The sequence below is a fragment of the Epinephelus fuscoguttatus genome, linkage group LG18, assembly GCF_011397635.1.
Source record: "Epinephelus fuscoguttatus linkage group LG18, E.fuscoguttatus.final_Chr_v1".
Lineage (NCBI taxonomy): Eukaryota > Metazoa > Chordata > Actinopteri > Perciformes > Serranidae > Epinephelus > Epinephelus fuscoguttatus.
The window spans coordinates 17,527,666-17,543,325 of NC_064769.1; the positions used below are offsets into that span (position 1 = coordinate 17,527,666).

The 15,660-nt window shown below is 41.5% G+C and overlaps 1 protein-coding gene across 6 annotated transcripts in view; it reads right to left on the reverse strand.

The window, feature by feature from the left end:
* The window catches only part of dnm1a (dynamin 1a), a 68,881-nt gene extending 53,221 nt beyond the window's left edge, over positions 1 to 15,660 (reverse strand). For all 6 annotated transcript variants that reach the window (XM_049604348.1, XM_049604346.1, XM_049604350.1 and 3 more), the window contains exons 1-2: positions 15,208 to 15,660; positions 697 to 770 (exon numbers count right to left, since the gene is read on the reverse strand). In XM_049604348.1, coding sequence (XP_049460305.1) covers positions 697 to 770; positions 15,208 to 15,368 — 235 coding nt within the window. In that variant the 5' untranslated portion in view covers positions 15,369 to 15,660. The remainder of the gene's footprint in view (positions 1 to 696; positions 771 to 15,207) is intronic.

The window sequence follows — 15,660 nt, forward strand, 5'->3', positions numbered from 1 at the left end:
ACTCACCAATTCACACCAAAACTATCTAGACTGATAAATGGCCCTACAGGTAATAAGATGAGACATATATGTTTTTGATTTGGGGTGAACTGTCCCTTTAACTGCCACTGTGACCCTCCTCACAGTTTGAAAAGCACTGCTATAAGGTAATCCTGTAGCCTTGACTGTGTAAATGAAAACAGGTTTAATTAATTTCTGACTCACACCATGAGTACGCTGTGAGAAAGAGCTTGCTAACTGCTCCGCAACAACCTAGTGAAGTGTAACCGCAGCAGCATGTGGATGTTGTTTTCATCTCCTAGTCTGTAGAGATGAATGGAGAGAGGGAGATGCTGAATGAAGGTATTTACTTGAGGTGAGTGGAGGAGGAATGTTTAGACTTCAGAGAGGATAGGGGAAGTTTGCACCTGTGGAAACTAAAAGCTGTGTCTTATCTGTTGTTCTAGAAGAATCAAAGGTGTTATTTAGGACTGGGACTGTTATGCCATTCATATCATGAAGTGAAACACAAAATCAGTGGGAGTGGAGAAGGTGAAAGGATTTTGCTGTAGATGCTGAATGTTGAAATCAGTGCCGAATTACTTTAAGATGCCATGCGTTTAACGGCCACTCGATTCTGGCTTCAACCAAACTCAGAATTAAAAAGAAGAAACTAACAGCTAATTCCGTAGATGTTTATGGCTGAGACATTTTTACCTGTGGGGCAGTTCATCAGCTGCAGAACCAAAGGACGACGAGTCACAATGCCAGAACCACGGGGAAGGAAATCCCTGTAACACAACAGACACAAGATGCTCAGTAAAACAAACAACAAGGCAGAGGGAACAACAATTTGAGTCACTAAATGACAAAAAAGACAACAGAACATGAGTTAGTGATAGTGAAACAGCATCCTGAGGCTTTGGGAAGACTGGAAATGTGCAAAGTACAGACAATAAGCGGGTGTAAATGTGTGGGTGTTTGTGTCTGCAGCGCAATGCTGAATAACAACTAATTCTCACACAACAGCTGTGGTTCCACCAGGCCAAATGTCCTTTTGATTTACTGCAGTGCTTTTTATACAGGAATCATCATCGTGCATACATCCAGTTGGAAAATAGTTTAAAAAAAATATGGAAAAAATTGTTAAAGGTTTCCGAAATTTTCCGAGCAATATGTAGGAATAAAACTTAATATAATTGTGCCTGTATAGTGCAGTGAGAGCACTGCTTGTAGCATTAAAACATTGTTTTGTTGTAGTTTAAAAGGCAAAATAGATAAAATTGACATTTTATAAACACTGGCAATGACTCTGGGAGTTAATACAACTGTTCAACATCTTTTATGTGATGTGATGTTTTAATGATTGTCATTACAAAGATAATCAACACATCCTCAGCAGGGAGGAGAAATCACCAGACATGACTGCAAAACAATTTCACAGCTGAGAAACACCGAGGGCTCACAGGCAAATACAAAGACAAGTGGAAAACTATAAAACGGAGGTGCTGTGGCCACATGCATGAGCTTTTTCAGTAGTTTCTCCTAAACTGATGACGATTACTTTGGTAGTATTGTAGCATTTACAATGTCTATTTAAATTTCAGATGCTGAATTACTGAAAACAATGACAAATATAAAAAGGAATTAGTGTTTCTTGAGGTATTTCCTGTCTTGTAATATTCCAATATCTGTCCATCTACTCTCTCAGTTTGATGGAGAGTAACAGAGGATTGTCTGTGTCCGTGCATATGAAAGTGTTTTACATCTATTGTCGACTAAAACACTGTCCTGCTGTGTCTGAGGTGTGAAGTGTGTGTCTGTGAATGCATGAGAGTGTGTCCATACAGCTGACTGCCTGCCAACATGTTTTCATTATTTATTTATTTTTTTTCTCCGAACAAAACACTGTTTTTCTTGAGGGTGTTCAGCCTCTTATGCAACATCAGCGTCAACTCGCCACTGGCACTGTGTGCTCCTCAACCAGCTGACTGGACTGTTCTTCTTCAGTGATGCATAATGTGTGTGTGTTATAGCAGCAATAACAAGAGGCTGTTGGAGACACATACTGTGGTTTTCAATCTAACAAGAGCAGTTTACTAGCTTGTCTTGCTCTGAGCTGTTAAATAAAGTCACCACACAACATATGGCTTGGTGACTGAGCCGTAATTAAAGCATTTAGATGAAGAACTGCAAAATGTTTCCATATTTAAAGAAAAAAAAGTTTAAAATGTATTCAAATCATACAAAACTGAGGTGAATGCTTTAATAACAAGCAAAAAGCAAAGAATCTTCAAATTCTTCAGATCAACTGAGCGACATTAATAATAAATAGATGAGGCCTCTGTTTGAACCTGCAGCAAAGCCTAAGGCGGTTTGAATACATGAGTCATGAGCTGAGAGTTAATCAAGGCTGAACTGCTTTTGCTTAAAACTGTGACTTAACCAGAGAAAAAGCAAATTCAGCAATTAGGTGTTCAACATGAGGATCGTGTTTGCGTTCACCCTAGCATAAAGTCTGACACAATCCAAGTAGGAATGCACCAATCTGATACTGATATCAGATATCGGGCTGATACTGACTCAAATAGATGGATTGGGGCTGAACTATTAAAGTTAGTGTTATGTTTACATCTAATTACAGATGCACATACTATGTTATGCATCAGCAGCATGCTGGCAGACCATATTATGTTTACATTTTATGCAGCTGTACTGTTTTAAACTGGAATGTTAATCCCTTAATATGTTTTGACACAAGGCTGTGTCCTTGCTGCAGTGGCCGCGGGTTCGTTCCCAACCCATTGCCCTTTGCTGTATGTCATTCCCCATGTCATTCTCTCTCTCCCTCTTTCACGCTATAGCTGTCCTATCAAATAAAGGCAAAAAGCCCCAAAAATATCTTAAAAAAATATATATGTTTGACCAATTCAGTAAATTTATATCTATGTATTTAGTTGTTACATTTCGTTGGGAAAGCAATGTTTGTCAAGCCTGATTTTGTCGTGCACATAAAAGAAAGATCACAGTCACTTCCACACACTGAGGCACACACTGGTATCGGATCGGCACTCAGTATTGTCCAAGACCTAAAGGCCTGAAATTGGTAAAGAAATCAGGACTGAAAAACTCAGATCAGTGTATCCCTAGTCTGGACCTTTTTATGGTTTTCTAGCCCAGTTACATTGGTGTGCGGATATCTCCTCTGCTGTCCTTTCTTGTTCATCTATTGTACCGATGCACCCAAGACAAAAAAAATTTGTTACCCTGAGTAGGCACAGTTTCACAGCAGCCCTAAGACTCCCTTGTCTGAAGGAAACAAAATCCATTTTCCAGCACCTCTAAAGCTCACTAACAAACACATTTTGTCTGGTCTGTCCCTGCTGGTTGCTCTAAGAAATAGTCTGGTGCATAACACCCTGCAAAACCACAAGTGGTCCTTTTTACACTTCGGTGTTTATGCAGATTAAACAAACAAGATGTAACGAAGAGGCCACAACTATCAGTAATAGTTGACAGCCTGAGTTGATGTCAGAATCGCGATCAGCTGCCTGCCTTCTAGTAATACCTGAAACTCTCTGATCATCTCCTCAAACTCCTCGTCTGACCCATCAGACTCCTCAGGTGTTTATTTACTTATGCTTTCATAGGTATTAAAGAGTAAGTTATTTTTCAACCTGGACTCTATTTTCCCATGTTTTTGTGTCTAAGTGACTAATGGGAACAACAACTGTTGAAATTGGTCCAGAGTTGACCCTTTGCTAAGCCCCGCCCCTTCGTGACGGTCCTACAAGCTGTCAACGTAAGTATGGAGGCCACACTGTAACTAACTGCACTCACTGAAGAAATATTATCAATATGAAATATTCTTTCATTGTTGGAAAAATGAAACAGTGATTCCAGAGAGAAGCAGACAGAGGGGTCTACAGTCTGATATATATATATATATATATATATATATATATATATATATATATATCTGATATATCCAGGATGTCAAACTGACTCAGCAGCAGCAGCAGCAGCAGGTTAAAAAGACAAAGATAGTTAGAAGCTAAAGCCCAACTATAGGCTACAGATCACAGTGTAAAAGTGAACCATCACATCACTGCTGATCGACACACAAGACAATGAATATAAAGGGAAACTTCACTGATACTGAACCAGCTGTGTGGCATCACAGTGTGTGCAGATGAACAGTGTTTGGCTTTACCCCCATGTCATGATCTCCGCCACCAGACAGGCAGGGATCTCCAGGTGAAGTCAAACAACGTTCATCTGCGTACAATGCAATGACACACAGCTGGTTGAATATCAGCAAAGTTTCCCTGCTTCCCTTCACTGGTTCCTGTACAGCAGGGTTGGTCTCTTTTTTACTGTTATAATCATTAAAAAGCAGCATGTGTATACATTCAGTAGGCTATATCTTCAGTAGCTAGCTAGCTAACTCTACACTTTTCAGGGTTTGATTTTGGTTTTGGAACAGGGAAGAAACGTTTATCTTTTTCCAACCTCTCCAGGTTAGGAGTATAATTAATACATCTGAAATCTGAAACGACTGCATTAGAGTCAATGGAGCACAGCTGTGTTGTTGTCGGACCCTGGTCTGAGCCGGCCCGATACTATGTTATGATTGGCCAGTCTGCGTCAGAGGGCGGGACTTAGCAAGGGGTCAATTTATCGAGGCCACTGAGGACTGCAGCAGCAAAACAGGATGCAATGTAACCACTCAGAGCACTTTCACACCGTCAATTTGTGTCCACTTAAAGTGCTTGTTTTTGCCACTGACATCATTCCTACAAAGACTGTTTGATTGTTTGAAGAAAAGCAGCCCTGAAATCACCAATCCCACCAAACTCAACTAAAATAAACAGTAATTTTATCATTGTAAATCACCATATTCAAAGTTGACAGAAACAAAATAAAACTCACAAAAACCGATCAAGTTCATCTTTCTCCCTGTTCCAACAATCGCCAACTCTGGTTTGGTTAAAATAAACTCTTGACTCACTCAGTTAGATGTGAAATGCGCTGGCTCTATGCACGCTAAAATTACAGTTTATTTAAATGGAGTCTGGTGGGTTGGTAATGGCAATTTCGGGACTGTTTCTGGTTTTAAAACGATCACGGTGACACAAGATTGCTATTTCCATCAAAGTAAACCTTTCTGCATGATTGCTTCTGGGTGTTATAATCTCATAAAACTGCGGGATCCTCAGTTTTGCAGATCAGTCTTTCTTAATCCTTTACCACCCTGCAGTATGTCACTTAATGCACAAGAAACAATATGACAAACAAGCTTTAACTGTGTGCTCGTCAAAAAGGCCTGAAAAGACATCATAGCCGCAAATGTTTGCTTATCCTCCACACCTGCTACACTGGACACAGCAAAGATAGGAAGCTTCATTGTTGTTCCAATGTTTGCTGTTACTAATGCAGCCTTCTCCAACAAAGGAAACCCTGCTCTCTTTCTGTCCATCTGCTGGTCTACCTGACGGCCTGCCAGTGTACAGAAGTTTGTGTGTATGTGGCTGTCACTCTCTCCCACTTGGACGCCTGTTATGGAAGACAGATGGCCCTAACTGCGGGTCTTCCTCTCACTCCACTCCTCCTCATCCTCCCCTCAAACTGCCACTACAAGGATCCTCCAAATCAGAGGAGAAGCCACAGATGGAATCAGCTTTTCACACACACACACACACACACACACACACACACACACACACACACACATGCGTATATCACCACATATACTTCCACAATACTGGGAAGACTCTCTCTCTGTCTACTCATCATTTACCTAATCCTGCTGAGAGGGTGACAGCCCCTCCTCCCCCACCCTCCTGTGTTTTCATCCCCCCACAGTGAAACGGTGAGGTGGAGTATGAAAGCACACATGTGACTGCCAAAAGCACCGACACAACCCCCACACAGGGGAGATGCAGAGGAGAGATAAAAAATTAAATAAAAGGGAGCAAACCAGGACGAGAAGGGGAAATGCAGATACTTTTGCAACAGGAGAAAGAGGCGGACACTCGGAAAGAGATTTTAAAGTTGCATCAAGATACCTTCAACAAGCACTTACCTATAAGTGCACTCGGCAGTCGGTGTCTGAGAGCACTCTGACTTCTTACAGAAACATTTACCCACTTCATTGTATGATATCATGCAGTATAATCTATAAATCAATTAATGGATCATCTATCTGTCTTTCCATTCATCCATTTATCCATTAGGGTTGGTTGATATGAAGATGTACACCATGACGCAATAGAAATGTTTCCACCTTCTGAGATTTTTCCATACTGTTTACATAGTGGCAGCCATCCTTTAATATCTCTGGATGTATTGGATCATTTTGGGATATTTGCAAATCAATAGGCAGGACAACTTTATGGAAATATCGTATCATGCAGTGCCTTGATTTATCAGATATTGTATCCAGTAAATTAACCAATGGCAGACACTCCTGCCCGGTTATTTTACCCACTAACAGCTTCTTAATTGATTTTCAGTGATCAATAATCAATAATCAGGGTCAGGGGAGGTCACACACTCAGCAAGCATCACAGTCGGAGAGTCACAGCCAATTACATTAATTTATTTTTTAAGCATCAGTTTGAATCAAAATGATTTTAGTGAATTAACTCTCAGCCACTGACCCATTCACTCGCTCTCTGACATTTAACACACACACACACACACACACGTCCAGTGGGTGCCAGCTGCAGTGGCGTAGTGACTCATTGCTGAACTGTGCACATTCAGTGGTGTACAAACACTGCACACAGGTACAAGGATGAGTGCACACACACACACACACACACACACACACACACACACACACACACACACACAGACAACCTTCTTGCTTAAGTAGATCTCACAGCAGCACAAAAGGGCTTCACACATGAAACAAGCTTTAAGCACAAATAAATTGTTCATTCACATTATCGTTTAGGTAAAGTGGGAACATTCCATAAAAAATGCTGACGTAATATGAGAACAACTGAATGAGTATGTCTATTTTAGAATTTAAAATGAATATGTTAAATCACACATTTTTCAGGACAATGCCTCAGTGACCAAAGTTTTCCAGACTGGGTTTCTTCTTCTCTTTTTTTCTCACTTTTTTAAGATTATTTTGGGGCTTCTTTGTCTTTGTTTGATAGTAAAGGTGAAAAGTGACAGGAAAGGGAGAGAGATGGGATGACATGCAGCAAAGGGCCCTCTAACTTTTGTTTTTGGTTATGCTTGGACTTGCTCTATAAGAGGGAATTTCCAACTTAAGAGTGAGTTTGTTTAGGTTTGCTCTACTCCCTCCCTAATTCTAATAACTCAAACTCAACACATTGCTCTGTTGGCCTCTCCATGTGCGTCACATCACTTCCGATTCCCAGACACAGTCAGACTTTGAGCCTCATCTACAGTAATCCTGCCCTAATGCGTGCAGCAATAACAGCTCTGACATCAGTGAACCAGCTCAACCAGGCAATTTCACTTCCTAGCAGTGTTTGAGTCATGGATAGATGAGACCGTGACACTGCTTTTTGGTGATGACTTTTACACACACACACACACTTCACACACACACACAAACATACACACACACGTTTTGCTGTCAGCTACAGTGGTAGATTGAGCCAATGAAATGGCTGGTTGCTGGATGGTGGACATCCAGATTAAAGCAGAGCCAATGAGGGAATGTATTGCAGGTAAACTGCGGCCCAAACAGAGATTAGTGGTAATCCTCTGTAGCAGTATCAGGACAAATGGTCTCCTCTCTTCCTCTGACTCAAACTGATTGCTGTCTCACTCTCACTGTGACCATACACTGTTTTTATAGTTCACAAGTTCACTCTTAGAGAAAGACTTCACTGAACAGGGCAGTGACTTAAGGAGTGGCAACTTATTTTAAGGGTCCAGTAGTATGCTAAAGAAAATGCTGGGATATATCTTCTGGAAAAAACGTTATCATTTGGTACAAATTAGAGCAGCTGAATTATTTCATGAGTCAATCAACAGGAACTAATATATTTTAGAATATATACATCGTTAGAGTAATTTTTCAAGCACAAATGCCAAACAACAAACGGACACTTTTATTTGTTTAATATGTTGGTTGGACAAAATGAGCTATTAAATAAAGTCATGTTAGGCTTTGCACTTTGCAGTTGTGGTGGGCAGTTTGCACTATTTTCTGTCATTTTATAGACTAAACAATTATCAATCAATCATGAGATTGATGACAAGAATAATCACTGGTTGCAGCCCTAGTACTGGCATAGACATAGACACAATGTTTAGAGTACACGGCCATTTTTGTCTAATGACTGATTTATTTAGGCTATTTCAAAATGGAAGAATGCATAGTTTGCTCCTTTTTGTTTTTAATGTAATATGTTATTAAATCGTGTCAATCCTAGTATTATAGTGTGCACTGAAACTTTTATTTCCTTGTGGTTTACGGTGATTTATTTATTTGGTTTGAAGAAAGAAACAGGCAGTTATACAGTGGTTTAATAGTTGTGTTTAGTGTATAAGCAGCTGTTCATTTCCAGAAATATTTCCTTGAAAGAACTGCATTAAAAACTAACAAAGACCCATTTATACCATGATAAAGATAAATCCATTAATAAATCCATTATCTGTAACCTCATATCCTTTACGGGGTCACAGCAACGGGAGGCGTGGTGCACCCAGGTCTTCAGTCAATTACAGGGCTAGATAAAGATAAAAGATTGTGATAATTAAAAATTGATTGGAAAGTGCACGTTTGACTGTAGGTGACTTTTACATTTTTGCATGTTCAGCTGACGTTCTGTGCACTGACTCAAAGACTCTTTCTTATACTGTAATAGCGATTAATTTGAATTAATGAACTGGAGGTGCAAGTGAACAATGTCTCCCTTTCACCCATTATTACTACCAAACTACACTTATAAGACTTAAGAAATATTTAATATTAAGTTTCTTCATAGGAAATCATTAGGAAACTATGGAACCTGTAAAATAAAGTGTTACTGCATTAGCTCAGATTGATTTGACCAGTTGCTTTAGGAAAATATCCTACATCTATCTGCCTTTTCTGCCCACCTTGGAAACTATAGGCTCCATACAGTGTTTATTTCAATATTTAATATGCATGCTGAGTGGTTCCTGTGTAAGTCTTTGAAGGACTCCTCTCCTCTGTGTTCCTGTTTCACTCGCTCCTCCTTTATTTGACAAGAATAAAAGCTTTAACGGAGTACTGCACCATCCTTGTCTTTCACATGAGTGAAGCTGCTGCTTCTCATCACAATGCTTCCGGCCCTCTCTGTGTTATGTAATACATGAAACCAGCTATATATCATTAACTTAATCTCTCTGCGTGGGGGATGGAATAGAGATGGCAGCAGGGAGGGAAAAACGTCTGTGTTGTAGTTTTATGTTCCTGGTTTGTGCTAGTGCCAGCAGCATTCACTGATAACAAAGTGCTTCAGTTGGCTCAGCTGCACACCATGCCGCAGCAGCAGCATCCTCCTGTGTTTGAGTGCACCTCAGGTGAACATCATACAGCATGTGACGTTTTTACTAATTTCTCAATTTGTATGCCACTGTCAGCTAGTGACCCTACATCTGTCAAAGTAATTGTTACAAAAAAATGTTCTCCCTCAGGGCCTGTCTACAGAAACAGCAGTAAAATGCTGACATGAATTTAATACACTCCTAAAGTCTTATTTATGTCATTGCTTTTACAATGATAGTGACAACAAACTTGGGTACCAATTAATGTGTCATTATGATATGAAAAGAAGTTATTCCCATTGGAAGGTGATCATTTATGTTCAGTATTTGTTGTCTTGTAGGGGAAAGCATCTGTGGCACTGATTTAGTATCAACTGTTTTTAAAGAGCTGTCCATGGTGCTGAAAGTTAAATGAGTCTGACCCATTTTCAGAATCAGGATAGTGAAACATATCGGTGGATACTGCTCAGTATAACAATGCAATCAAACAGGAGGACATAACTGTGCAATAAAAAAAGTGTGGAGCGCTAAAGAAACTCTGTGAGGACAGAATCTGCCACGCTGGCTTACTGAATGTATTCGTGTTGATGCATATTTTCCTTTTTCACAGTGACTCTTCATGATTTTAAAACTCTCTCTCACTCTGTCACACTGCTCGTGTAATAATGTTAAATTCAGTCAAATGTCAGCTTGTGGCCAAACGTCTCCACCTCCACCTGCACTAACAGGTTTCGCCCAGCTGGCGCTGCATGAGTTGGGCACTGGAGACCAGTAAAGCTCGCTGCTTTGTTTCTGCTAATTAAACTCATGGGAGAAATAAAAACGGACTGGGTGACAGGTGCAGGATGGAAATGGAGGAGGTGCTCATATTCAGATTTGTGAGATGTCTTCTTTACTGTCAAATCACAGGAGGACCAATGGGACACAACCAGAAGATGAATATACCGTAGAGTAGTGCTTAACCTGTGTGTACAGGTACAACAGATATACTTGCAGCTGTAAGCACTGCTTGTGTATCATTGCAAATTGAATAACTTGTTTTTGGGCTTCGGGAACTTCTGAATGCATTTTTTTGTGCTATTGTCTGACATTTTAAAATTAAATTATTAATCACTTTATTGAAAAATTATTCAAAAGATCAAAAAACAATGAAAATACTTATTAATTGCAGCTCTTAAAAGATTACCACCCCCTAAACAAAATTACTAGTACTTCATACTTTATTTAAAGACACTTTTTAAAATGAAAATCTGCTATTTATTCAAGAAGAAAAGGAAAAAAAGAGCAGTCCCCAAAGGCAGCCAAATACATCTCAACTTGTCATTGTCTAAGACAAGAGAAAGGCATAAATGAAAACAATGAATAGAGAAAAATACTGCAATGACCCACATTATTTCAAAATGCAGACTTTAAGATAAATTGCTTCATAACTGAGAGCCTGTATCTCTGTAATTCAAGTTTAACCTTGCTGCACTTTTATATTTTGCAGCAACAAAGCACCTTTGAGGTGAATCTAAAATGAATGAGACAGAAAAAAAGCTAAGAAGTAAAGCTGAACTGAGGTGGTAATCAGAAAACTGAGCCATGAAAACAAAGGTTGACTGTAAGGACAAATTATGACAGCAGGATCAAAACCTCTGAAGGACAGATGATAAAAGAGAAAGGATAAATTTGATTAGTGTCCTTAGATGTTCCCTCGTGCCATCAGTGCGGCATATCTAAACAGCTTGCCTACCACTAAGAGGTTGGCTGCCCTTGCCAGGCGTGCATTAAAATCCAATCCAGCTGAGAGGAGAGGTGTCACAGTTAACTATCAGGAGTAACAGTGTCTATGTTACAGTAAGCTCTTCCAGCAAGGTCTGTATCAGTCCTGTGGTTGCTCATTTTTGCCTAAATCAATGAAACAGAAAGTCAATCATGCTTCAAACAGCTAATATGCCTTATATAAAAAATGGTGTAAATGTTTCTCTGCCATTAATAAGTCTCACATACTTTAGTATTGATTGTCAGTGCTAACCGTAAGCAGAGGGAGAACAAATCTGTCAGTTTTTATTAAATGTAAAATGGATTACCAAGCAAGGAGCTCAATTACAGCCAAACAAGATTCCTGGTCTGATAGAATCATCACAATAAATGACTTTCTTAGAGCCGTCAATGTGAATTTCTGAATGAGAGGCAGGGAGGTGAAGATAGAGTCAGAGAAAAGAGACGCTGTGACTAACACACAGTACAGCATGCTGTAAGTGTGTGTTGGCTCAGGCCAGATAATGCGAACACAATGGTTCAGTGGGGGTTGAACACTGGAGGAGCAGGAGGATGGGAGGACCCGAGCGACGTCACTGCAGCTGGACTAGGGGAGCGCATACATTAACACACACATGCTGCATGACAGGATGCAGACTGCAGCGCTCACTGACACGTACAAACAAATCATCTAACATCTTTATTACTGATAAACTCCCTGTGACAACATTTCAGTTCTTCCTTCTCCACCTCCTGTCATGATCGTGTAAACCACTGGTCCCTCGAGTAAAGCAACGTAATTAGGCGCAAGCTGTTTCCATGGCTACAGCTGTGTAGTGAGTGCAGCAGAATGTGGCCCTCCTAAGAGACTCTTTTAAGTAATTACACACAAAAACCTTGATTCTTTTGAGAAAGGCTTAGCAAAAAGTGACATAAGTGACAAAAGCAATACTGTAGGATGCTGTCAAAACACTGCTTTTGGAATTACATTCATAAAAATGTTTATTGACAAGGGAGAGGAAAGTGTAAAATAAAGGCTGTGAATGGTGATAACAATTTAGCTTGCTTTATAAATGCCAGTGTGTATTTCCCATATTAAAGGGTATTTAGCAACTGATATGGACTCCAATTTAACCCATCAAAGTCTGTTTACACATCAAAGGGAGTACTACTGCATAGTTTTATAAAGCGTACTGTAGCTCCAGAGGGAGCTGTCTAATATCTGATAAAGGTTCTCAAGTGATGTCATGCATTAGCTGCAACTAGCATAGCACAGCCAAATCTACGACCAAACTTCGAGTTGCACCATGGGTAATGTACGCACCAGGTTTAAAGGTGCTGTATGTAAGAATGTGGCCAAAATGGTTACTGCACTCAAATTCAAAATACTGCCGCGAGTCATGTCCACCCCCCCTCCCCTACAGATTCGAGGTTGCTGGACAGCGGCACGCTGGAGACTGATTTGTTTGCCCATGGGCGGCTGCCGTGGCAGGGCCGCGTCGCCGCGTCCTGGATCTTCGGTTTTCCAGCGGACCGTTCGAGCAAGCCCGGCTTCTCTGCTGCTAACGCTGCTGCCAGGATACAGCGGAGGAGGAGCTGGCTGCTAATGCTATGTACCGGGACACTGCTAACGCTGCTTGCCGTGCTGCTGTAGCTCAGTCGTAACTGTAACTGATGCTGAGACTCTACTGACTGCGTGACTGGTAGACAGCGGTGGGTGGCACACCAGGCCAAAACACAAATTCAAAACATAAACATGATTTGTGGGCCGTAAAATCTTTTTTTAAATGCGAATATTCTGGCCGTACTATTGTTGTCCAAGAGATCAGTATGTTATATTAACATTATTCCTTTGTCTCTGTGACATATTAGGAGGATTTTATGACTATTTGCTTTAGATTTCTTACATATAGCTCCTTTAAAGGAAAATGTTTTACTGGAAGTCATTCATTCATTAATATTCTGTAACAGCTTATCCTGTTAGGGGTCGCGGGGGGGCTGGAGCCTATCCCAGCTGACATTGAGCGAGAGGCAAGGTACACCCTGGACAGGTCGCCAGACTATCACAGGGCTAACATATTGAGACAGACAACCATTAATGCTCACATTCACACCTACGGACATTTAAGAGTCACCATTTAACCTGCATGTCTTTGGACTGTGGGAGGAAGATGGAGTACCTGGAGAAAACCCACGCTGACATAGGGAGAACCTGCAAACTCTGCACAGAAGGGCTTCCCCACCCTGGGTTTAAACCCCCCACCCTGGATTTGGACTGGGAACCCTCTTGCTGTGCGACAATGCTAACCACTGCACCACCATGCTGCCGAATTAGTGCCTAGATTATCATTCTTTTAACTGTCAATCGCGAGTCTAGTCTGGTGTAGCCAAATCTATCTCCACAGTATAATGTCAGTGCTAGAGAAAGGTCCAAAAGCACTCATCATCATGCTGGTATTGGCAAAAAATGCTTTGTATTTCTCTAAACCAATCACAATCATCCTGGGTGGGACTAAGCCAAGGATGCAGCAATAGTGTCCTTGCAAACGCTAGCATGCAGATAGCAGAAGGGGAGGGGAATGCCAGCTGAAATAGCTTATACCTGTAGTGTACATCCGGAAGTCAGACAATGTTGTAGGAGTGCAACTCTAAAACAGTGGAGAACTCCTTTAAATCCCCTGAAAGGCACATAAGCTACATTCAAAGTGAAGTCACCACTTTATGAACATATGCCTCCCACAGGTAGCATCAAGTGTAGATTTACACTGACACGTACGTTCAGGCATGCCTTACATGCTAGCACTCTGTCCACATGGTGAACTTTTTGACTCTATTGTCAAACAAATGTAAGGAAAGAGACTGATGGTGTAAAATCAGCTGCTGCACAGATGAATCCTGTTGTTGCTGGCCTTGTTTAAAGTGGGGGTGACTGAGCTGGCTCAGAGCCACAGTATGCACACATATACTGACCTTGCTTAAGCAGGAAATACTGCTGAATCACACACTGTGCATCTGATGAATTAAAAGTCTATGAAACCACTAAAAAATCTTGAGATCAAGTGAAATACAAGCAAGTTCTGACCAACAGTTAGCTCGTGACACCCATGTTGTTGCCTGTAAGCTCCCCTTGCTGCCCTTACAGCATAAGCACTGGCAGACAGATGGATGAGCTGAGCTGGAAGGGCTCAAAGCTCAGGTGGACCGTCTCTCTCTCCCTCTCTCCCTCTCTCTTTCTCTCTCTGCAAGGTCATACTGCAGCATAACAGATCAGATTTGTTCCCCTGGCTTTGTTTTGTAGCATCATCAGCAACAGCTCTGACAGGAGCAAAAACTGTGCATGTTTGCAAGACTGAAAGCTCTCACACACACACACACACACACACACACACACACACAGCTAGCATCATTCTGCACCCTTGCCTGGTCAGGATTAAATAGCCTGAGGACAACAAAATGGTAGCCCTGCCACAGAAACAAACACATCCACCAAGCTGCCTGTAGCTGTATGTGCTCTGCAGGAAGTCAGCATGTAAACTGACCCTGCCTCTGTGACAGATGTCATCAGATTTACAATATAAGCATGTGTATAGCTGTGTTATTTTGGACAATATTACTAAGTTTAGAAACTTGCTTAGCCTTCTTTATACCAGTCATACTCAGAGATGGTTTAGTGTAGTAAATGGCAAGTTGTTTAACAGAAATGTGAGGTTCCCTGAATGCATTACAGATGTACCTCACTGGGGATTTATGTAGGCCTAACAAAATAATCTCCTGGCTTGGTGTTGGGAAAGAAGATAAAACGATAAGACTTGTAAAAGGTGCAGCGACTTGGACTGATCCACTGAAGCCTGTGCGTTGGATTCAAACCTGCCTCAGAAGGGGGATGGGGACCAGGATGTGTGAGGTGTAGAAATGAAAGCGACTGCGGCCGCTTGTGTGATGCACCAACATGCATTGCAGCCTGGAAAAGCTACTTACTTCCCGACGAAGTTCTCCAGTACCGAGCTCTTCCCCGCACTCTGGCCGCCCACCACGGCGATCTGCGGCAAGTCCAGGTTCGCGTTCTGGCCGATGGCGGAGAAGGCATCCTGCATGCGGTTCACCAGAGGAATCAAATCCTCCATTCCCCGGTTCCCCATCTTTGCGATGCAATGTGCAGTCTATCTTCCTGTGTCAGAGCAAGGGAGGGATTTAGTTCTTATTTTTTCCTCTTCAGTCCCTCCTCGCCACCCTCGCGCTTAGAGGGCGTTTTTGGACCGCGCGCACACCGGTTCACTTCTCGGCTTGGTCCCTCATTGACTGCGCCTCCTCGGAGTGTCAGATCACCTCAGCTGTCGGACTCTCTCCAGCACCGAGCATGCACACTCCTCTCCACCGAGCGCCGCAGGGGGGGAGGATGAGGATGAGGATGATCTCTTGTATTTTCTCAGG